Here is a 25,422-nt window from a genome sequence, read left to right as displayed (position 1 = left end):
TTTTGTGGCTGGGAGCCAGGGCTTACAACCAGGCTACTCTCTTTCTCTAAAGAGAATTCTGATGTGGGGTTGTGTTTTTCCAGCCCTTCAACTGAGTTCTATTCAGATGTAAATTTTATCCTGCTAAAGAGTCAGAAAAAGTGTCAGAACTACTGACCCTGCCAAGGTCAAAGGCAAACTTTTTATTTTATCAGCCAACGTTACTACGTTGGTGTGGCAAGACTTCTTTTCTCTCCAGACAGTAAATAGGGGTTGTACATGATTATCAGCTACATCACTTGAAGCAAATTCTGAGGAAAGCATTCTCTTCTGACTGACCGGACAAGGTTTGACTCTCTGCATAATCCTTTATATACTGAATGTGGAGTTTGTATAAATAAATTGAATCATGCATTACAGTTTTCACTGTATGCTTATCCAAATGTACATCAGTTTTACCTTTTGCACAAGACTAGACATGATAGTCATCCAAATATTTTGGCCTGAAGGTGTGTTTGAGGAATACTCCACCAGTTGTGAAGTTTCATTTTGTTTTATTTTTCTATCAGTTTTCCATTGAGTATTTGAAGCGTTTGGGTTTTTTACCCAACCCATTTAAGTGTATACTTATGGAAACCAGTAGTTTTACATGTATTAGAAGATCCATTTTAAATTTTCCCTTCTGTGAGAAAGAGAGAAACCATTCCATGCAGCAAATGTATAACAGATGCTACTCCTAGCACGTACTGCACTACTGGACAATGGCCAGATACAGTGGTTATAGCATAGCTATTACTATGATAGAGCAGGATAAAAGAGAGCTATGTAAGTAATGTGTTAGCTTCCCTGCCCACCACCTTGTCCACACAAATAGGAAGGAGAAGAAAATTCTTAAGTCTGTCAACTATCTACCTCCCCACAACCACCCACCTTAAAAAATGGCAGAATAATAGTGCATGTCTGAATATGTTGAATGCTGTGAGTCCATCCCAACTAGACCACACCAGGGCTCAGAAAATCTGAAAAATTCACAAAAAGTGAATCTGAAAAAAAAAGTGAATCTGAAAAAGTTCACAAAACCCACCTTCTTTCCATCTCCATATCCCAGGATAAATTTGCCAAGAATGCATAGCTCTAGAAGCCTACTGAAATCAGTATGGTGGAAAGGGGAATTCATCTCACCTAACCTAAGCCATCAAGAAGCCAAACACCTAGGCGAAGGCAGTCATCTAGACTCTTTTCACAGTTAACAAAAATAAACGCACCTCTAGAACGCATTCATCCTACTCATCTTAGTTTGAGCTGAGATAAATCCCACCTGTAGTGTTTGGGGTCACCTAGTGAATTGGTGGCCCAGACATAAAACTTACCTCTTGAAGTCAAGTGTTGGGTTTTGCCATTTGACCGCTCACTGGTTCCTTTGGAAAGTTAATCTCAGAAAACGGATCCTTTTCAAACAGTAGAGAAGATCCTTCCTGTCTGAAAAAAAATGTTTTCATTTTAGAAGGTAGGAAGATATTTTTGAGACAAATCACCAACTAGAGGTTGGGGAAAAAACCTTCTGGTGGTAGTTTTCCCTCTGGGCACACCCTGTGTTGGAAAGCACAGGAAATGAGCAGTTACTGTAACTGACTTATGCAGCTTATAAATGTCCCTTGTGCTCCGTATACGTTTGCCTTACTTCACTAACCACCACACAAATCTCACCTGCAACTCTGAAAGATGTCTTTAAAAAAGAAGAGGCAAAGTCCCTTAAGCATTAATCATTTCCACATGTAGGAAATGTGACTGTTTTGCGCGTGATTGCACTTTAAACCAGAAATCATTGCACAGAATACAGAACAGATTCAGTATGAACCTTCTAAAATAAATGAACCTTAATTTCTTTTGTATTTTTTAAAGGTCAAGTGCTGCAAATACTGGCCAGATGACACAGAGATATATAAAGACATTAAAGTAACCCTAATAGAAACAGAGCTCCTGGCTGAATATGTGATTCGAACATTTGCAGTAGAAAAGGTAAGTTTCCAAATTCGGTTTTCTTCAGTACAACGGTATCTGCCTAAATAACTAATATAACAGGTTCAACACAGGAAAGTTAAATCTTTTGACTGACATCCCGGTTTTGTAGCTATTCTTTGGGTAAACGACTACCGCCCTCTTATGGTAAACTGTGTTTTTCTTTAAATGCAGCGACTTTTCTGTGCTTTCTGTCACTGTTGGCCCCTGCCTGAGTTAGAAAAAGTGATGTTCCTTGCCTAGGAGAAATCGAAGCCTCTCTCCCAGCAATCAATTGAAAAACACATTCGTGCTGTTTTCCCATCTTATGTTCCCCACAATCATTTTCTGTCTGTACCAGAGGCTGCATGCACCATTATTCAGAAGTCCATGGTGGAGAATACTGTTATCTGTTGGGCCGGTGTGTTCCTAGTCTGCAGAGACATAGTTGAAACAAACTAATTTTCTTCTTAAGGCAATTTCACTTTTCATCTGGAATCCATTTTTATATGGAGAGTTCCAATCAGCATGTTGTATTCCTGTTTATTAGAATAATGACATGAATTTGTTTGACGCTTACTAGATCTTGTAGCTCTCCCAAACAGCTTACAATATATGGACAACATACAATTAGCAAATAACGTATTTGCTGAAAGTGAGAACAAGCAGGGTCAGTCAAAATCCGTGTGTCCCACATTTTGTGTCAATTCTGGGGTTTTATTCAGACCATTAAAGGATAGAAGTGTTTTAATTGTATGTATCAATACTCATTTGAGTTGCAAAACAATGAGGAAAGAGCCTCTTTGGAAGATTTGATATTCCTAATGGTGCACTGAGTAACATTCTCTCAGTATCACCATGAGTAGATTTTCAACTAATTAGGTTAGAAAACTCCATTTGATTTAGTTGCAGTGCCTGTGATACACTGGTTCTCTCTAATGACGAAATAGTATTCAACTATGATTTTGAAGAACATAATCTTTAGCATCAAAGAATCCTGCACCTAGGTAGATGAAACTGCCAAAAAGATGACCCAACAAGGTCTCTGTACATGCATCCACAGTAACAAAGAAATTAGTTTTTTTCCTGTTTTATTCTTCAATCTAATACTTAAATTTGCATCAATACAGCAACCTGAGGGTAATGATAATAGAATTACGTGGTTTGAACGAACTGAAATATTGTATCATGTTTACCACTATACATATGGTACATCGAATTCATTCAAGCCTGTTGTTTCCTCGCATTTAGATATTTTTAATAAACAGATGAGAAACGGTGGCTACACTTTGAAGTAGATGAAGCACTGGTTGATTTCTATTCTGCAAATTTTAAGCCCATGCTTTGATGTTAGCTTTTCACTTCTTAACTGGGACCGGAAAAAAAAGACCTAGAGGATTTTACAGTTGATCATAACCAAACTGTCTTGAATAAGTGCATTAGAACAGATAGAGATAAAAGGCACTAAACATTTTTTTTCTCAAGAAAAATCTCCATCTGAAAAGATTTCATTTAGACACTGTTTTTTAATAGTTGGTAGTCTTTCAGTAAGCCCCTAAAAGTGGTGTCAGTGTAGTTTGAGTAAAGTACATTTGTTTTTACCCTACTTTCCGTATTTTTTAACTCTTCCAACGGTACTGGAAGGTCAAGTCTAAACATGTCTTCCACCATAATTCTCTCAAGTTTATATTTCTGATCTGCTGGGACTGATACTTTTCAGCCTCTCTAAGTCAAGCTGCATGATGAGACAGAGTGCACCCTAACCAAACCTGCAGATAATACAAAGCGAAGGGTGGTGTTGAAATGCTGAACATTGGAGCCTTAGTTCCAAAGGACGTGAAAATTTGGCCAACAGAAATTTCAGTAATTCAACGAGGAAAAATGCAAAGTTCTGTGCCTTAGGTAGCCTAGCCCCATGTGTCAGTACAGGCTGTGACATCCTGGGACAACATCTGACATCCAAGATGATTACGTATGTAGGACATACGAGCTGCAAGGGGAGGTTAAGAGAGTTGGCTTTGTTCAGTGTAGTAGAGATGAGGAGGAGAGGTGGGGAGGATCTAACTGCAGCCTGTGACTACCTCAAAGATGTTCAAGAAAATCAGGGACACCAAATTCTCATTCTTCTCCACGGTAATGGAGGGTAAAACAAGGGACAATGGCCAAGAAGTTGCAGCATGGAAGACTTGCACTGGAAAAACTCCTTCAGAAGGAGAGTAGTGCAGTGCTAAAGCAGGTTACTCAGAAAAGTTGTGGAGTCTCCATTCTTGGAGGTCATCTGGGCTCAGCTAGACAGATCCACTGGTGACCTGATCTAGTGTTGGCCATAGACCCACTCTGATTGGGAGGTTGGACTGGAGACCTCCAGAGGTTCCTTCTGACCATCTTTTCTATTTGTGGATGAACATCTCATACCTGCTCGTAAAATACAATTTAGAAGTTGATTTCTTTGGAGATAAACTGATGACTTATTTTTTTAAATGGCTGTTTGGTAATTATTGAGAACTAGGGGGATAATATTAAGAAAATGGAACCCAAAGTTACACTCCGATTCTGAAAACCACTTCCTAGATACTCTTTACATTGTGTGCATAAGCAGTTCCTTTGGAGCAGTTCCTTTACAGCACAACAGTTAACTCAGATGAATTACTCAGATAGTAACATACAGCAGCACTGTAAGTATTTGTAGGATTAAGGTCTGCATTTTTTAACATCCTGCATTTTGCTAGCAATGTACACCATTTTCTATTTGTTTCAGCTGACAGCAAAAGTAAAAAATACAGTCTTTCCAAGCTGAGCATATGCTTTTATGATTCATGCAGTTGTGTTGCTATTTTAGGTTTAGAAACCAGCAGGGAAGCTACAGACATGAAAATCATTCTTTTGTAGGTATAATAAGCAAACTCATTATAAAAGTACCCTATATGCAAAACTTTTTCTAAGCAGCTGTTACCAACGGTAGACAAAAATGCAGTCAGCATGACAGACAGCATTTTCAAAACCAATGCACAAGATACACAGGCTATATCCTGATCTGTGCAGCAGCTTGGCACGTTATTTTGGAGGGGCAGTTTGCTTTTTCTAAGCTGCTTGCAAATCAAGGCTGCGTACAACACGAAGAATTTGTGTGGGGTACTCCTTTCAGTCCTCAGTTTGTATAGTCATGGCACTGCTGTTTTTTGTATGGGAACTTTGTTTCTTAGGGGATTGTGGGCAGTTGTTACGAGCAATATAAAAGTGTTTGGGACATGGATACCCCACCTACGCACAGCTATTTGTGGAGATGGAGGCCTTGCTTACAGTAGCAAAAAGCTGTGTTAACTAACACAAAAACCCCCAGAGTACAGAGACCAAACTGTATGTGAATGTGTTTGCTAGACTGACTTAAAATGCAAATTACTTTGTCTGTTCCTGGGTTTCAATATGTTTTAAAATTGGTTTTATTGCATTTCTGTTGCAAGGGTGTGAGCTCCTCGGTATACGCTCTTCATCTTCTCCCTTGCCTGCCTTTTTGTGGCACAGTTTCCGAGGGAGATGTGTGTGGATATTCCTCTGAGCAGATGCCCAGTCTCCACAGACCCTCCAGCCTGAGCTGTCGGAGCATCAGGACTCCAAGATACACCAAGCCCACTCCAGTCATGTAGCACTGGCACAGCCAAAATTTCTCAACCATTGAAAATCCCAGACTTTTAGCTTGCATACTAGAATAAATTAGGAAGTTTATATTACTTCATTATGCAAAAAGGATTAGACCTTTTATATGCAAACCAGCTCAAGAGAGGAAATACATCTTTAAGAGGAAAAACTGTATACCACCAGTTATTAATATCACTGACATTTAGTCCAGCCTAGACATGATATGTCATAATTTTACTGTTTGCTTATGAAATATGTATGATGGCCTCTGGTCTGTGGATTTCTAATGAGAATAAAATACTGGCAGCTACATTTTCAGACGGGAAGGGGAAATAGAAGCACTAAGAAAATCAAACTTAGCATACACACCTCTAATATCCAGATTGCTCCAGAAAGTCACATGGGAAATTACTTACACGATCAGCTTCTCATTCATACCTGTCTAACCATATCCATGTCCTTGTAGACTGTGGCAGAACACTTGAAGGGTGAGCATGCGGAGGGCTACAAACGCAGCAAAATGGAGGTGCAAAAAGGTTTCCTACTATTCAGCTGTTTCTTTCAGACCAATGAAGGAGACAAATGATAAGGAAAATTATGCTGAAATTGTAGTTCCCTGAAGTCAGCAGCAAAACTCCTGTGGAAAGCAGTGGGGAAAAAAGTGCCATCTGTGCTATGTGTTCATGGCCTTGCTGCTGACCTGTGCCGTGATCATAGCATGCATCTTAAGGCCACAGTTTTCAAAGCAACCTAGTGCTTAAATGTAGAGGAGAGTGTCTATCTTGTGCTGAAAGTTTCTAACCAATCTGGTGCTAAATTGTTGTAAGGCTTTCAAACCAGTTGATCTATAACCGTTGAACTTGGTTTCCTGCTATGAGAAAGCTCTCCAACAGTCTATACAGATATGGGTATTAGTAGGAGGTGAATGTTTTTCAGAAAGGCTCAAGCTGTTGAAGTTAAATTCTTACGATGTCTCTCGTACAATTTCTTTCACATTCCAGCTTGTTTTTCTTTTTCAACCCTTGTCTTGTCTTTTCAACAGAGAGGTGCTCATGAGATTCGAGAAATTCGGCAGTTTCACTTCACTGGCTGGCCAGACCACGGTGTACCGTACCATGCGACAGGCCTGCTGGGATTTGTACGGCAGGTCAAATCCAAGAGCCCACCAAACGCTGGCCCTCTGGTTGTGCACTGCAGGTAAGCAGAACAGTAATGCCTCCGTTGTCTTGTCCACTAAACTCAGAACCTACTTTTGCTTCTCCTGGACTGTGTAATCCCCAGACAGGTTGCTGGAGCCACTGCAGCGCTACCCACAAGAACGTAATACCTAAAATATAAACAAGAATGGCAAAACTGAGTCTGAAATTCTGCAATGCAAGACTTAATTTCAGTAATCATTAAGTACCTGCAAGATGAACCCTTGCATTTTACATTTTCCAATACACTCCTGAACATTAACTGTGCTCTTCTTTTACTTTAGTGCTGGGGCTGGCAGAACCGGGTGTTTCATTGTTATTGACATCATGCTAGATATGGCAGAAAGAGAAGGCGTTGTAGACATATACAACTGCGTGAGAGAGCTTCGATCTCGGAGAGTTAACATGGTGCAGACTGAGGTATTGTTAATCTACTGGAATACTGCCTTACACTTTGCAAGAAAAATATTCTTCTGGCCCATAAAGCTAGAGCTGCTTTGTGGTAGGCACCATCCAGAAGGTAGTTTATTCAATCATATGCAGAAAACAATCCACACGTAAATGTGAAGAACCGCTGCCCAAACAAGTGCCCAGTTATGCTGGCCTTAAGGTTCACAATGTTTTGTTTTTTTTTTTAAATGAAAATGATGAGTGTTTCTTCTCCAGGAAGGATCCATTCTGGAGTACATCTTGTTGAGGCTCAGTTATGTGATGATGCCTACAGAATTCTGCAGAGGAATGAGGAAACCAGAAACATTCCGATTTTCATTACAGAGTGTCACTGCACTTCTGTTTATATTTGTAACTAGTTTGAGACAATCCTTTTACATGAATTTCTAAATGAATGGCATAAAGTTTTGTGAACTGGTGCTGTCACTTCTAGTCTTGCTTCAGTGCCACTAAAGTCAAAGAGAATTAGTGGCAACCATATTAGTGGTGATATTTTATTTACCAAAATACTAATCCCGTATGCTGTCTATGTCAGTAATCATTCTAATTGCTTTACCAGGAACAGTATGTATTCATCCATGATGCTATCCTGGAAGCCTGTCTTTGTGGAGACACATCTATTCCAGCTTCTCAAGTTAGGTCTGTTTACTATGAAATGAATAAACTGGATCCTCAAACTAACTCCAGCCAGATCAAAGAGGAATTTAGGGTAAGTTGTGGCTAGCAGTACCTAGTATCCATGCAGTTCAGCTATACTAAAGACTTCTACTTAAGTGCTTGCTTATAACCATGTGAATTTTGGACCAGTCCTGGGAGGGAAAGACTGAAAAAAAAAGGGAAAATAGCATGTTACTAATTGCTACTGAATTATGCAAAATCATTAAAAAGTGCAATAGAGTAGTAGTTAAATCTTTTTACTCAAGGGAAGTATGTCAATTCCTTCCACTGTCCTTTCTTCAGAAAGCAGGTTACTCTGCAGCTGTCTTTGGGGTTATTTTTCAGATCTGTATGCTTCCACGATTTTTTGCTTCCAAACCCTGCTGACTGTGATGTGTTTTCATTTCTCTGCATATTGATTCCCACTGAAACTGAACACTGAGCTGATCTATTCTTAAATATTTTGGGATGCTTTCACTTCTGTGTTAATTTTTCTGTTTTATTTATCTTTTTGAAAGACTTTAAATATGGTGACTCCGACACTGCGTGTAGAAGACTGCAGCATAGCACTTTTACCACGCAATCATGAAAAGAATCGCTGTATGGATGTTCTGCCTCCAGACAGATGCCTGCCTTTCCTCATAACGATAGATGGGGAGAGCAGTAACTACATTAATGCTGCACTGATGGATGTAAGTCTCCACTACATCATCAATAATAAAAAGGGAATAAGCAGCCCTCCAAACTGAGCAATGCCAGAAAGTGGAGTCAGCATAAGAAAACTGAAATCCTTCTAGCATGTTTTCCAAAAACACAGCACAAAATCTTTAAACTCCCAAGTACATTTAGGATCCCACATATGTTATGTCACAGCCAAGGTTCCAAAGCCATGCTCAGAGAGCAAGTCAAGGAGTTTTGATAGATGAAACGTGTCTAAATTTCTCCCTAGTGCTTGAATTTTTAAGCATCCGGCCTAGGAAAAAAAAGAGTTACCTATTAAGGCACTGTGGCAGTTAAATAGGATAATAAGGTTTGCAGCAATATTTTAGTTCCCCTTGGTTTCTAATTTAAATGGTAATTAACAAAAAAAAATTGTCTATCAGCAAAGATAGTACACAAGCCATTACTTCAGTCTTTCCATTTATTTCTGTTTGAATGAATGGTTCCTCTTCATGTGTGTGTGGAATTCTTTTCTAATGCATCTATGGTATTTCTAATCTTGCTAATAGAATATCAGTAAAAAGACACTTAAACCGCCTTTACAGTCTGTAGATATTTATAGCCTATCTTTGACAATTTAAAGCTATAGTAATTACAGTTGTCAAACACATAAACAACAAGAAAACAGAGGTTAGCAAAGAATGAACACATTGTAAATGGCCTTTTTGAAAAGTAAAGCTAGAGTAATAACAGTTTATCGCAGTTTCCACGTTTCTTTCTGTCCAAGTTCTTAAATCATTTTGCTAAAATAAGCCTAAGTTCAGAACGCTCCTGTGAAAAGGTAAGTGTATTACCTTTATGTTTGTCTGTGTTGAGAAACTGAGAACAAAAGTTTAAGTGACTTCTCTAGGTTCTCATAGCAGGTCAATGACATTTCATACTAGAACGAAGCTGCCTTGATCTGCAATTTACAGTCTGGCCATTACATTGTCTTCTTTCCCGGAGAGTTCAGTACTGGTTTGTTCTGCAAATTAAGTACTGCTCAGAAAGAGCAGTGCCTCAATATTTGCTTTGAAAATGCTTCCCTTCTTCACTGTTGAAACAATGAGCTGGATCCAAAAGCGTGTCTGGGCGAAAGGATCTGAGGGAGGAGGTGACTTGGGTCACTTTCCACCTGAAGCACCTTAGCCAGGCTCCTGCAATATCCCTGCACTGAAGGAGAAGAGCAGACATTTGTCCCTCTCTAAACATCCAGTCTCCAGCAGGCAAGATTATGTGTTTCATGCCCTCCACTTGCGTCAGCTGAGATGCAGTTGGATCACCTCATGTAAGCTTTTACAGCTCTTCAAGCAAAAGGGGTAGCAAACATAATTTTCATTATTCAGTATTAGAATGAGTTTGAGAATGATTTTCCCCAAGAAACTGCTGGGGAGTCAGGGAGTAACGGAGAGCCCTTCGAGCATCTCTCATCTGCATGCCACTTCCAGCAAAATAGGACCAGTAGAATAGAAGGCAGCTGACTGATGTACCAGCAGCGTTGATACCTGCTGGTTGCACTTTGCTGAAACCAAAGCAAAGAACTGAAGTCTTACATGTCTTCATCTGTACCGCAAAACACATTGGATTAATTTTCTGTGGTCTCTTCAGTGACTGTCTCTGAAAAAAAGATGCAAATAGCTGATAAAGTTGTATCTCTGTAGTGGTGCAACTACTTTAGTTCAGTGCATGTAGAGGCTTCTCTGCACCCCTTTAATGAAGGCGATGGCAACCTCTCCCAGCTGCCCCAGTATGGCCACACTGGCCTTCAACACTCAGGAGGACATAATTGAAAATATTAGTAAGAGATTCACAATGGAGCAGTTCCACCAAACAGCTCAGTCAACAACATACTCTGGTACTAAAAAAAACCCAAAGAGCACTGAATTTTATCCCCTGGGTATTCTCACTACTGTCAGATAGACCAGAATTTCAACAATATTTCTGAAAAATAACTAGATATTTCCTTTCATGGGCATCACTCAAATTAACAGCTAAGTGCAGACAGCCAAGATTAATCTGTCCATTAACAGCTCAAAACAAAACTGTTGCTCAGAATTTTCTAGGAGTTGCATTGGAGGCAAAAACCTCTGATGATTTTACTCTATGCCTATGGCATAAAATAAGTTTTAGAAATATAATATCTGCAAAAATTATATTCCGCCTAAGTACAGTTTATTAACTTTGAAGCATATAAGATCTTGGGAAAGAGCTGAAAACAATGTATTAATTACACAGAAACTAGAAATAAGGCTTTCAGTCCCAAAGCTTTGGGGCTATGACTGGCATTCTGCTAAATGGATTTTTATCTTTTACCATTCTTCTCACCATCTCTTGTTATTTCTTTGCAGAGCTACAAGCAACCATCAGCTTTTATAGTTACGCAGCATCCCTTACCAAATACTGTCAAAGATTTCTGGAGACTGGTCCTAGATTATCACTGCACTTCAATAGTTATGCTAAATGATGTTGATCCAGCACAAGTAAGTCCAGAAAACTGCTCCAGTCAACAGAGGAGTACTAGTGCCTCAGCATTTCAGCAGATGTGGGCTTCAGAACAGCTTTAGGACATGATTAGTTTTATAAAACAACATTATATACTAACATACTAAAAAATTGATTTGTAGAGGAATAAATCAGACCATCAGCAGGTTCTCCACCAAAATGTTAATGTAAACACACATAAGTGCATGCACCCATAATTTATTCTGATAAGAAAACATGCTTTGGGAAAAGCTGCTAAAAACCAAAAATGATGGTTGTAGAATTCTGACTCAAGTCTCAAACACACTAATAACAGCCAAAAGTCATAAACAGAAGCCAACAGCTATTCATTAGCTTGCCTGAAACAGGTCAATGACCTTGGTCTGTTTACCAGGGGATAGGTGTTCCCAGTGTGAAAATCTGTGTTATGTTTGGCACAAAGTGACATTGTTAGCAAGGAGATAGGAACTAAACAAGATTGGAGACTAAGCATCCTTCAGAATAGAAAACAGGACAACAAAGTGTACGGGGGAATGTAATTACCTTACAAAAGAGTTGTGCATGCTGTACATGTTCTTTAGAAAATTGGAAAACCGTACCTACTGATTTGGCAATTTAATCACTAGCATTAATCACTAAGCATCCTAGAGCCTGGCTGGCAACTGCGCAATTCCAAGTTTTTACACGGATATAATTTCCTTGGTTCCAACAAGCTGCACCAGACGTCTGCTGGAATAATGTGGTGGTAATCTGGATTCTTAATATGTAAATATTTGCTAATTATTAGTTAAGAGCAATTTTTATTTATTATGGCAGACTGCATGTCATTTTTATTCTTGATAAGATCAAGGATCTTTTTTGCTTTGCTGTGTATTGTACATATTTAGAAAAAATGTTTCCTCTTGCTTCTTTTTAGCATGAAGAATTTGTTTTTAAAACATACTAATCTTCCGTTTTGTCTTTCAAAGGAATGTGTAGAAATTCCACACACTATTTTAAAGACTGAATTTCTGATTCCAAGCCCTTAAGTGTCTATAGGGAGAAAAATAGAAATGAAAGACAAAACTTTTATTCATGAGTCTAAGATTATTTTCTGAGTGAATAAGGAAAGACTCAAGGGAGTCAGAGTGTTAGGGGCTGCTGAACAGAGTTTTTTTAATTTGTAGGCTGTGTTTTGAATTTACAATAGTGCATGGCTATTTCAAGCCTTTATTAGCCTCACAGGCTTTTAAAAGCCACTGGGATATGCAGTTAATGCACCTGCCTCTGCAGTATGTTAAACCTTTTCCCTCTAATGTGAGTAACAGTCTTTTCATTAGGAATAAATCACAAAACCCTCAGAGCAAACAGAAGTGGAGAGAGGGTAGAGCTTATTAAAAACACGCATTACATTCAGATTTATTAATAATTACTGTTAGCATTATTATTTATGTATATATGGAGTGTTTACAGTTCTGTTTAGGTATTACAATTTATATGTGGATCGCTATGCTCTATAGGGAAATTAAATTCAGCCCTTCACAGTGACTCTGGCTTAAAGAGAGTCGCTAGCATCACATGCATGCAAAATGCGCAGACCTAAATGCTTTTGGTTTCTTTAGAACCTGAAGATACTGGCTTCCTAAAACAACTCCAGCAAACAGCTCTGCGTATTATAATTTAGGCGTTTTTCAAAGATCTGTTAGAACAGTATTTCTGTGTATTTGAAAGACGTGAACTAAATTGTGCACATGTCAAATGATCTGAGCGCTGGCATCGGCATCAGCTGCATGCATGTCAGCGTCGTGGTTTAGCCCCAGCCGGCAGCTGAGCCCCACGCCGCCGCTCGCTCGCTGCTCCCCGCTGGGACGGGGGAGAGAAGCGCAAGGGTCGAAGTCAGAAAACGCGTGGGTTGAGATAAAGGCAGGTTAACAGGGAAAGCAAAAGCTGCGCACACAAGCGAGCGAAACAAGGGATTCATTCACCACTCCCCACGGGCAGGCAGGTGTTCAGCCATCTCCAGGGAAGCAGGGCAACATCACACATAACAGATACCTGGGAAGACAAAGGCCATCACTCCAAATGCCCCCCTCCCCCGCCTTTTTCTTCCCCCAGCTTTACATGCTGAGCGTGACATATGATGTGGCATTCCCCTTCGGTCAGTGGGGGTCAGCTGTCCCGGCTGCGTCCCCTCCCAGCTCCCCGTGCACCCCCAGCCTGCTCGCTGGTGGGGTGGTGTGAGCAGCAGCAAAGGCCTTGACTCTGTGTGAGCACTGCTCAGCAGTAACGAAAACATCCCCGTGTTATCAACACAGTTTTCAGCACAAATCCAAACCACAGCCCCATGCTGGCTACTGTGAAGAAAATTAATCCTACCCCTGCCACAACCAGCACAGTCAGTATTTTATTTTGCTATCCGGTACTCCAGCATATTTCATAATAAAAGTGTGTGTAAGATTTAGACAATGTTTGGAAAGTAATTTGTTCAGCAAACTGAATCCGGGGGGGGTGAAAATACATGAAAATATATGTTCCTACTTGAGATTTCTGGTTTTAACTTGTTAAAGTGAACTTCTGCAAATCAGACCCTGTTCTTTTTTGATTGATGTAGTAAATGATTATGTTTTCCTAAAATGTAGTCATCTCTAAATGGCTTTGTTGAGGAAAAAGTGTTATAAGAAATGCAAAACAACATCTGGAGTAAATGTGATTTGTCAGCTCAGCTCTGGATCACCAGCAGCAGTGCAGCAGAATGAAGACCACAGCTGTTTTACTGAATGAAATAAAGTTCCAAATATGACATCAGTGCTTCTGCAAGCAAACAAAATTTTATGAGTACATACTTAATTTTGGTGAATGCTTGCAAAAGCTACATGCTTGAACTGCTGTAAATATCCCTGAAAAAAAACATTAGGGTCTTTATGTAAAAAAAAAGGACAAGCAGAGTCTAACTTCAAAAATCTCCTTGCAAAGTGTTGATTTAATCTTTAAAGGATTAACACAGATGATAGTTTGTTCCTGGATTAAGCCATCGTGATATTATTAGACACTAAAAGTGTGCAAGATAATGGCAATATTAGTTTGTAATCTTTAGATACCTAGGAGTAATGTTTTCTGAGCACCAAAGAAAGCGTAATTACTATTTTCAGGTGACATTCATAAGATGAAGTTGAACAGTTGTTGCAAATTTAAAGCAACGCTGATGTTAGCTGATATCATCAGTGACAGGTGAAACAGATATGAAAGTCCTGAGTTTTGAGAATAACACTTCATAGTATAAAGCATACATTCTGATGTGGCTTGAATTATTACCAACTTTTCAGGACAGTTGGAGATGCCGCGCCTTTGGTCTCTAGGCTTTACACTGGCTCCAAGGTACGGTAATATTTGGCAGCATCCCTCTGTCTTGTCATAATGTATTGCAGAATTGACACTGAGTGTCAGAGATGTGTTACTCCAAATACCAGAGGTTGGCGAGTACAGCAGCAAGCAGCAGCATGTTCAGTTAAGTGAAGAGGCATTTGTTTAAACTTGTTCCGCACAAGTAAAAGCAGAGTGCTGGAACCGTTATGAAAATGCTGTGTGAGAATTCTGATAATAAATGTAGCACACAGAAAAATCTAGAAAAAGTATATTGAAGCAGCATGAAATTCAAAATTATTAACTGTGTTCTTTTGTGTTTGTGGTCTTCTATAGCTGTGTCCTCAGTACTGGCCAGAAAACGGAGTACACCGACACGGTCCTATTCAGGTGGAGTTTGTATCAGCTGATTTAGAAGAAGACATAATCAGCCGGATATTCCGAATTTATAATGCAGCCAGAGTAAGGATGTTATTTGCAAAATAATTTTGTCTCAGTAGATGAGTTGACTCTACTCAAATCACAAAAAATGAAAGTTAAACTCACATAAAACCATTCTCATTTTTCAGCTTATTTATTCGAAAGCAATGTTGCAATACTGACTCACACCATTATAAGAAAAAATGTTTAATTAAAGTAAAAAATGTTTTAATGCATATCTCAAGTGTGTTAAATGCAAATGAAATAAATGCAGTATTCAGAGTGTATGGTAGCCAAGAAATGCTGAAATCAGTGCTGTTTTCAACAGTTTGAAATCAGCCATCTTGCATATTTGTGTTCGGTGTCGTGCGAAGAAAGCTGTGCACCAGCGCTAGGCATGTTTTTCAATACCAGTCCCAGGCTTTTAGTGAAGATCCTGTCCCACTAATCACACTTCATAATATATGTAAGCACTTCAGAGGGACAAGTACGTTCTCATATCCAGCCTTTATGCTCCCATAAAGTTGACAGAAGACTAAACGAGGATGTCTCTCAAGCTGAGTGGAAAAAAGATTCCCCCACAAACAAGACATCTCTTCCCATTCAGACGGAGGGAGCCTCTGCAATGGGCTGGTATTGATCCCCGAAGAGCCTTAGCTAGGAATAAGCAGCACTCCCTGCTGAGAACAGTCAGGAACTGCCTTGAGTTCCGGTAGCATTCAGGGCAGTGAACAACTCCAAAAACACACCCAAAAACATGCTAATACCCAAACCGGGAAGCAGATGGTAAGCTTCAAGATACTTCTTTAATATATGAAGGCCTTGCATTCACAGTAAATGGGGCAACGTAAAAACACAAAGCGCTGGGTCTGGCTGATGTGGTCAGGAGAGAAGGGGCCATCAGCCGAAAGAAACTGGCCAGGAAATCAGTATATTCCAAATTTTGACATAAAGCAGACAAAACCCATTGAAGAACATACCTAATGCTGCATCCACTTTGGTTTATTCCCTTATCTTGTTAATCTTACCTCCTCTCTATTACCTCTTGCTCTAGAGAAAAATTGTAATGTCAACATTTCTGTGTGTTGCTCATTTTAGATGTGGCACGAAAATGCCCTCACTTTGCACAGAAGTGAAAGTGGCCAATCCTAGATTACAAAAACAGTTTTCATGTGTGTGTTTATGCCCTTTTCAAAGGACTCTAATTTTCTGCCACTAACATTTGTTCTATGCTCCTTTTTTATTTTAAATCACCATAAAGCAACTGTTCAGTAATGCTTCACCAGAGGGGTTCTGACTGCTGCAGTAGCACACAATAAAATAAAATGTAGTTAGAGTTTTTATAAGCCGGAAAAATCTGAGGGTTTTGTTTGGTTTTTTAAATGTTTCCTGCTTCAAAATACCTTGAGAGGTTTTGACCTTTCTTGTAAAAAAAGATAGAAGCACGCAAACATTCTTCAAAATGCCGAAGCATATGAAAAAAAAAAAGATGCGTTATTGAAGTTGTGTTGCAGCTCCCTCTTTGCTACCAAGTTCCTGCTATGATATTAATTAATTATTTGCTTGATCCTGCAGCTGTACCATTGCTCTATTCTAGTCTGTTTGTATAGCACTCTGTTTAAAACCTCTTGTTCCAATAACTCTGTTGGAAATTAAAAGTCGTAACTCCTCAAGGGCAGTTGAAATTACATTAGTAGTTTGTCAGCTGTGATCTGCTTGAACAACTTTCTTCACTGATGCAAATATCTAAATTACATACCAAAAAAAATGCTGTTACTTTTTCCTGCTTGCTCTCTGAATCTCTACAGCCCCAAGATGGTTATCGGATGGTGCAGCAGTTCCAGTTCCTGGGATGGCCCATGTACAGAGACACTCCAGTTTCTAAACGCTCCTTCTTGAAGCTCATCCGCCAAGTGGAGAAGTGGCAGGAAGAATACAACGGAGGAGAGGGACGCACAGTTGTACATTGCTTGTAAGTACTCGAAGCGGAAGAGAGAAAGGAAGGGAATACTGTTACAGAATTTGTGCCAGGTTTTAAAACTTTTGTGAAGAGGTATCCGTCTAATCTGGAACTGAATAAATAATACTCCTGCTTACTTAAAAGCTTTGAATACAAGAGGAATTGTATATTTTTTTATGTAGATTCATGAGTTCCCCTCTCTGTCCCTTGGTAGACCCATGTGAAAAGGTGGTGGGTACAAGTTAACTTTTGCAGATAGAAATGTGCATATTTATTCCAAGTAAATCAAAATTGTACCTTCAGAACAATGTACTTTTTATTTCTACAGGTAAGGACTCTAAAAATTAGTAGTATTGGAGGAAGTAATTCCTCATCCAGACAATAAAGCACAGAAGTAATAGTGGTGCAATAGACCAGTTATGATGATGCTTTAATTGCCTTATCTTTCTCTAATAAAAGTATATATTTTTGTCCTCATGTGACCTTTCGTAGAATCATAGAATAGTTTGGGTTGGAAGGGACACTTAGGTCATCTAGTCCAACCCCTCCTACAATGCGCAGGGACATCTTCAACTAGATCAGGTTGCTCAGAGCCTGGCCAACCTGACCTTGAAAGTTGCCAGGACAACGGGGCATCTACCACCTCTCGGGGCAACCTGTGCCAGTGTTTCACCACCCTCATTGTGAAAAATTTCTTCCTTAGATCTAGTCTAAATCTGCTCTTTTTTAGTTTAAAACCATTGCCCCTTGTCCTCTCACAATAGGCCCTGCTAAAAAGTTTGTCCCCATCTTTCCTATAAGCCCCTTTTAAGTACTGGAAGGCTGCAATAAGGTCTCCCCGGAGAGATCTGTTCTCTTCCAGGCTGAACAACCCCAACTCTCTCAGCCTGTCCTCATCAGAAGGCTGTTCCATCCTCTGATCATTTTTGTGTCCCTCCTCTGGACTCGCTCCAGCAGGTCCATGTCTTTCCTGTGCTGAGGGCTCCAGAGCTGGAGCACATTTGTGCGCCACTGCTGCAGGTGCTTATCCACTCTGCCACCATCCTCCTCTTGATAGGGCTTAATACTTGTACATGCCGTTCACCCTCAGCAGTAGCCACTCTTTTGAAACCAAGTCGTAAGTGCTTGAAGTTGTATGCATCTTCCTCTAAATATCTGCTTAAAGATGCTGTCATGATGGAGAGGGGACATGCTAATGGGAAGAGCACATGCTAACGTGTTTTCAGAAGTCAGGAGCCAAGAATAGACGATAACTTCCTGATGTCTAGTTTGCAGTTACTGAATGTTAGAACTATAGAGGAAAATCTAAGAGTGTATTAATAATTCCTACTATCACTGACCTTAAACAAGTCGTTGCTCTTCAGTTTCCCCATCTGTAGAATGGGGATAATAATACTTTCATCAAAGGAGCATTGTGCAGTGTGATTAATTAATGTTTTGAGATCTTTAGCTGAAAAGACCCTTTTGAAGTGCAAATTACTGTTATCTCTGAGGTGGCTGATGATATTAAATAGTTGTACAACATCACACATGCGTCACTTCCAGGCAGTAAAGAAAAAAAAGCTCAAATATAATCCTTTTAAATGACTTTATTTTAATTAAAATTCTCAAAAGAGTCCCACAATATCAGGCAATGTTTTGGCAGCAGAGAGCATTCTTTTCATACTGCCTGGATATGACAGATGTGCGACATTGTAGCTTCCTTTGAAAATCAACCATTTGCGAAGCTGGTTTGAAAGACCTGCTACCTAACTAGCCTGCGCTCTGGTAATTATTAAGGTTTATTATTTTCGGTGAAGCGCAGCCTAAAGCTTCTGATTAGAATAGCTGTAGAAATAATAGGGTTTCCAGAAAGAAAGAGATTCTCTTAAAGATTAAAAATAATCGGGGATAAAGTATTATTAAATACTGTACTTGATCATGCAATTGAACATTTGTGCCTGGCTTCTTTGTTAGCAAGTCACTTCGGGTTCTCATCCTCTGGTACTGTGGGCGGAGGGGGAATACATCCACTTTTAAAAGCAGTCGTTGCCGTGCCGCCAGCCCCTCCGCCTGCTGCCGGGGGTGAGCGCATCAGCCAGGGGAATATGGCAGCACCACCTCGTGCCGTGCCACACGTGCAGTCACCAAACGGCTCCTGCAAAAGAGAGTTTTCGGCGATTTTGCTGTTCCTCCGAAACGCCTTTGGGTCCAGGAGGAAGGCACCAGGATCTGGAATAAAAGAACTCAAAGATCCATTTCCTCTGTAATATTTCCAGGCCTGATGCTCATTGCAACCTTGTGCGTTTACAGTGCACCGGGTTGTTGAACTGAATGTAAAAGTACCTTGTCCTTACTTTAGCATCCTCTTTGTGCTGAATCAAGTGTTTGCTGAAGGGTGGTGCAAAACTCAACCATTCACTTCCCTCCAGGCTTTCAGCCTGCTGAATTCTGAATCATAGCTTTGAGATCTTTCAGCCCATTAATTCCAATTAAAAATCGTGTTCTGCCTAGACTTTGGCAGCCTTCGTGGGGCACCAACGTTCTGTGGTTTCTCCCTACCGGAACTCATGCCTTCCGTAGCCACCCCGGTGCTGTATGAACTTGTAACGTAGAATCAATTGTAACTGAGCCATTTTATCATTTTTATTGTAGGAATGGAGGTGGCCGCAGTGGGACTTTTTGTGCAATCAGTATTGTTTGTGAAATGCTTCGACATCAGAGGGCTGTTGATGTATTCCATGCTGTGAAGACACTGAGGAATAATAAGCCTAACATGGTGGACCTTCTGGTATGAGCTTTTTAACTGCACCGCTAAATAGAAAATGTTTCTTTTTCTCAGAAGACTCAATAAGATTTCCAAGATTTGCAGTGGGAGTTGTTCACAAAGCAAGCAAGTCATTTTCAAAGGGGATAATGAAGTCACTTCACTTGTAAGAGTATTTTTACACTGCTTTCTTCCCAAGGAGACTTTGTCTCCATTTGAATTTTTAAGAGTTTTAAACTTTCAGCCGAACATCCTTATTAATTTTCTTTTCTAGCAGGCTGAGCCAAGTGGAGAGCAGCCCTTGCATGGTAGAAATAATAGTTATGTAAAATGAAATGCCAGATTTTCAAATTATATATTTTATAAATAGCTTAATCGCCTAATATTTATCAAAGCCATGAATTTCAGTTTGACATCCAGAATATTGCATTTAATTATGGTTGCTCTATCTCATAGAAAGATTAAAGAAGTTCAGAAACAAGGGGCCATGTGCAATTATTTTCCTAGAGCGTGTTTTATGAGCATTTTTTTTCTAAAATGGAGAGTTGCTGAAGTGCCAGCTGCTATGCCACAAGAGCTGCAGAACAGCTTAAACCAGCAGGTTCTTACATTCCAGCGTGTAGTTCTGCACTTGGAGATGGGTGTAGCGTGATACCCTATTCTGAAGCTCGGGCTATAAAAGACACTGTTTTACAACATCCTGCTGTAGAGGTGGCTGCTTAAGAGGCAGCTGTATGAATTTAGCGTTGTAGGCAGGAGGAAGCAGCATCTGGGCAGCTTCAGGGATGCTAAACCAATCTGAGCTGATTTTGCAAGCTCTGGTTAAACAAGGTTGGGTCATACTTCAGCACCTTTTCTAGAGAGTGCTCAGGGTGAGGCAGGAGGCATCTCACAGAGCTGGTCCAGCCTCTTGTAATTTTAGAAGAGATGTCCCTCTGAGATGAGATCTGGCTGGGAAACGCTCTGGCGAATGGGCAGAAAGCAGGAATTTCTGTTGGGAAGAGTGGGGCTTTCAGGCTGGTGTACCGTTGGGCCATCCACTTCACCACCACTGCGCCTCATCTGTCCCATAGGAGGACGGCTCCCACCGCCTCGTCTGTCGCAGTGCTCTCATCTAGCCTACCTATGAAGTGCCAGATCCTTCCCTAGACCCTGCTGTGGCCAGGCTCATGGAAAAAAGCCAGATGTTGCCAGATGTGCAAAGCGAGGAGAGAGTTTACAAGCAGCACCACGGGGCTGTGAGCCAGCAACGTGGAACTGTGAATCTTGTATCAGTGAGAAACTATCAAGCTTTCGCAGTGGTGGGAGGGAACAGCTTAGTTGGCTCCTGTTCCTCTAGTTTATATTCTCAGGAGGAGACTCATCATGCTGAGAACCATACATTTTTATTTCCTAGATATTAAGAAAAATGTCCTACTTCTTCATTCAGATAGTATAGGTTGGATAGAGACTTGGCAGGCCTGCTGTTCTCTGTTCTCCCAGAGCTTAAGTCCACAGAACTCACTGATCTCTTATTCATTTATTTTATAGAAATAAAAAGAAAAATACCAATGTGAAGATGTACAGTTGAAGAAAATGCTCTCTATAAATTCCCATTTGTGACAGTTCTCCAGGTGTAGATTTGTCAGACAGCTGTCTCCATTTTTCAGCAGAGAATTTTTTTAATCAAAAGCTAAATGTATTATTTTAGAATATAAAAATAGCTTTTAGTAAATAGGGGATGTTATTGAGAATGTCTGGATGGCACTGAGGTCTTGTAAGGCCTTTTTAATTAGGAGATTTCAAAGCAGTTGTGAAGGAGATTGGTATTGTTTTCCTTATTTTACAGATAGAGGACGAAGGCAGGGGATGATCAGGATTTTCCCCGTTATCACGTAATTCACTGACAAAGCAGAGTTAGAACTACATCTCTTCAGTCATGGTCTGCTACTTTGTAGGAACAAATATTTGAATTACCAAGGTTTCAATTTCCATGTAGATTGTTTCATGGTAAAAGGGAATCGGGACACTTGAGTGCTTTTCCTGATCCTGTTACTGACTTTATCCTTTATGACCTTTCTTCTATTAATGTGTCTTTGCCTCAGTTTCCCTGTCTGAAAAATGAGAATAATGTTCATCTGCCTTTGTAAAATACTGTGATAAAAGGTGAAATGCTCAGAATTATAACAGTATTTCACAAAAATAGTTTCAAGCCTGCTTTATCAAAACCTGTTACGCACTTTCTGACTAGACGAATGGCAATATTTACATTCCACACTTAGCGAGTCCTCTCTTAATTTCATTCATTGAAAACTGGTTTTCCTGCAAGTGTAAAAATCTCAATGCCACATCTATACAATATGGAAATCTACAAAATTCTTCAGCCGTCATACAAAGGTAACACATGGTATTACAAAATGTCTCTTACAGAATGCCCAAAGCGTTCTGTGATAAATGTTATTGGACTACCAGTAGGTGTCCTAGAAAAAACCCATAAATATACCTCTCTGAAGCTAGCTAATGTAAAGAGACTTTTAAGATCCACCATCAAGTGAATAATGAAAATGTACAAAGGACACACATGAATGAACACAGTGGGAAATAATATATGTCTGCTCTTTAAGACAGGTATTGGGTTTACTAAAAATGACATTTATTCTGCTGAATCAGTAAATCAGCACAAAATGAGCGTGGAAAAACAGAAATGGATGAGTGGCTGACCTGTTGTTTTGATCTCTGTTACGTAGTTAGAGAATAATTGTCGTTTATTTAGAAACATATATGCAATAAAAGCATAAAAGGAATAATTTACATAATATGCCTTCTTTCCTTTCTTCTTTTTTATTCTTTTCTCATTCCAAAGATGACACAGGAGTTTATGGAACCCTGCAGGATCTTAAAACCTCATACAATTCGTTTATAACTTAGGCGATACATGCACCTAAGATTTGTTTTCTTTTGAAGTGACAGCTCTCATCAAAAGAACTTCAAAATTGTCTGTGCTTGTTAAGGGCTTTTTGATTGTTGTCATCTTATTTGGTCTCTTAAACGTTAAGGTGGACTCTCCTCTCCAGCTGAAATGTGACCCAAAATCACAACCACAGGACAACAGACTTAATCCTTTAAAATGTTTGCTTCGATGAAAAGGAGAATGTATCTGAAGTGTAATTTTAATCTTCCTACATGTCAAGTTGGGAAGGTGAAGGCTGAGCGCTGTCAGCTGGTTAACTCTGTTGTTGTTACTGTTTAGCAGTACGTGCTCAGGTATCGTTCATTAATTGATTAAGGTGCATAAGAGAAAAAGGCATTTCAGTGGTAGAAATAGTTGTTAAACTGGCAGGTATTCCCAAGCTGAATTTTTAGAAGCCGGAGCACTTGGAATCGGGGAACCCGCACCTACCATTTCTCTCAGCTTTTTTGTTTCATTTAAATGATTGTAGTATTGCAAAATATTGCAAGTAGCAAGAACGAAAAGGGAAGAGGGATACATGTACACGCACAAAACTATGAAGTCATCAGTGACTGCATCATTTAAAGTTGCAGAGGGGGCAAGGGTCAGTCAAAAGCATTGGCCTCTCTCTACCGCTGAAGGTGTGAAGGGGATGAAGTCACGACCCTTCGTCTCTGAAGGGTGCAGGCTGGGTTTCCATGCCACGGGAAGGGGGTTTCCCTGGGATCGGCCCCATTTCCAAGCAGTGGCGAATAAAACCAGCAGGTCTGCGTTTGAAGCACAGGATTGGCACCTGAAAACTTAGACTGGGTAACAGAAGAGCTGTTAGGAGCCTAACTTACGCGTCACCATTAATTGCTAAAAATTAATTGGAGTGAATCCAATTAATTTAGCTCAAGCCTGATCTTACAGACCTATTGCGCTGGGAGAGGACAATATTTAGCCGTGGGTTTGCGCTGCACGTAAAGGGGGAACAGTAAGCAGCTCTTGCCCTGAAATTAGCAAGTGTATGAACGACATTAAAATAAAAGTTACCATCTGGGAAGTACTAGACACTGGGTCTATTTTAGATAAACACTTCCAGGGAGGAATTTCAATACCTCCAATTCTGGTAAAGTGCTACATGAGCATTTTGACAGGTGACAGAAGGGTTGCAAGTCAATTTGCTTATGTGTAGTCAGTTTTTCTCATGCAAGTGTATTAGAGCGACCAAATACGCATCTAATATGAGCAGTGCCATAAGCTACTGTGTAGTGTCTATTGTCTGTTTAATATAAAGATTTTCTCATCTGAATATAAATTGGATTTGCAAACTGGTTCCCACTGACAACAGCTGGTAGTAAATAATTTTAGCAGAAGAGAAATATCGATCCCCTTAATTAAGCTCATTCAATAACTGACTTTGTGGTTTTCTTCTGATTTTTCAGGATCAATACAAATTCTGCTATGAAGTGGCTTTGGAATACTTGAATTCTGGCTGATTGCATAAATAGCACAGACAAAGTTCCTCCTTTCACCACCACAAACAAAGCAAGTCGCTTCATGATATCTGTGTAAATGAGATGAAGACTTCTCAGTGTTATGCTTATACTGCTTTGTATAATTGGCTCTTTTTAAGAGCCCGAAAATATGTCTATAAAACTGCTTGCACTGCCCGTTTCCCACTACAATGCTGCTGCTTGACACCCATATGAACGTACACCAAACCACATGGCAGTTGTTGAACACTGTATTCATACATAGCCATTGATGTGGTGAAGCAGCATAGTCCTCTGGTAAATAAGAGAGCACAATTATATTCTTATGAAGGAATTTGTACTTTTCTGTTATATTTCGTTGCCTGTGATTCTCAGTTATTGTCACAGCCTAGTGTACATTTCTGTTCTGTGGAGAATGCTGTCTGGCATTTTGATAATATATGATTTTAGTTATATTTGTATTCTAACGCGTGCATAATAAATGAATCATATGTAGCTTACCTGAACTAATGGAAAGACACGTACCAAATCATGTTGACTTTGTTGAGTTGTAATTTCTATCCACTTTGTACCATTTCAGAGAGAGAATCTTGATAGAGATACAGTTAGAAAATGCAAAATACAGGATGCTCAGATTAATATATCCAAAGCTTTTTCATTTGTTTATATTGTAAATATTTTTTGATTTCATCAAATTATTTATTCATTAAAATGAATTTTTTTGTGAAGCACAGTGAGTGACAATCATTTTTATTAAGCCCTGGAAATGCTTACTGTATGATAGTGTAAACATTTGTTTACCTTGTATGGATTCTCAGCTCAATAAATAATTACATACATGATAAAATCTCGTTTAATTTAATATCTCTTGGCATCTGAGTGCCTTCAGCTAAGCCTCTTTTCAGATAATTCATGTAGATACCGAGCTACCTCCAGAGCGTATTTATTGTGTGATCCAGCGTTGATCCAGCCAATAGCGAGGTGTGCCGTGCCAATGCATAAAAGAGGTGAACTGTACGTTTAAAGGCGCACGTGCACAAATACAGAACGTGACAACTGTCCTGCCGTGTGAAGAAGAGATGACATCGAGCTTGCGGTACTCAGTCTTGGCACAGCGTTCCTCTGCAGCCCTGGGCACGCCCTGCCAGTCGCTCTCTGTCCGCTGCTGCGAAAGCGGGGACGGTGCGTTTCTTCTTGGGGAGAATGACTGCTGTGCGGGGGAAGTGGTTCCTCATGTTCAAGATACCAATACTAGAATGACGGGGGGAGTTAAAAAGCGAGTAAAACTGCTCCGTTACTAGGGCTGTTACCAGTTCTGCCAGCGGACGAGTTTACATCATTAAAGCTTTTGCCTGTCCTGAGAATGGCTGCACTGCACTTCCACGGCATTTGGACGGTTCCCCTGTCTCCCGGGCATTCAGCCGTGTCTGACCAGCCTGGGACTTGCCTCATGT

The 25,422-nt window shown here is 40.0% G+C and overlaps 1 protein-coding gene across 1 annotated transcript in view; it reads left to right on the top strand.

The window, feature by feature from the left end:
• The window catches only part of PTPRM (protein tyrosine phosphatase, receptor type, M), a gene marked incomplete at its 5' end in the record, with an annotated part of 100,547 nt that extends 75,732 nt beyond the window's left edge, over positions 1–24,815 (top strand). Inside the window, 10 exons of the mRNA XM_010290682.1 lie at positions 1,882–1,998; positions 6,656–6,810; positions 7,094–7,229; positions 7,819–7,968; positions 8,435–8,608; positions 10,964–11,095; positions 14,772–14,897; positions 16,664–16,827; positions 19,450–19,585; positions 23,918–24,815. Coding sequence (XP_010288984.1) covers positions 1,882–1,998; positions 6,656–6,810; positions 7,094–7,229; positions 7,819–7,968; positions 8,435–8,608; positions 10,964–11,095; positions 14,772–14,897; positions 16,664–16,827; positions 19,450–19,585; positions 23,918–23,971 — 1,344 coding nt within the window. The remainder of the gene's footprint in view (positions 1–1,881; positions 1,999–6,655; positions 6,811–7,093; positions 7,230–7,818; positions 7,969–8,434; positions 8,609–10,963; positions 11,096–14,771; positions 14,898–16,663; positions 16,828–19,449; positions 19,586–23,917) is intronic.
• Between the last annotated feature and the right edge of the window lie 607 nt (positions 24,816–25,422).

Source organism: Phaethon lepturus, unplaced genomic scaffold, assembly GCF_000687285.1.
Source record: "Phaethon lepturus isolate BGI_N335 unplaced genomic scaffold, ASM68728v1 scaffold2567, whole genome shotgun sequence".
NCBI classification, from domain to species: domain Eukaryota; kingdom Metazoa; phylum Chordata; class Aves; order Phaethontiformes; family Phaethontidae; genus Phaethon; species Phaethon lepturus.
This window is presented reverse-complemented; position numbering and strand designations above follow the sequence as displayed.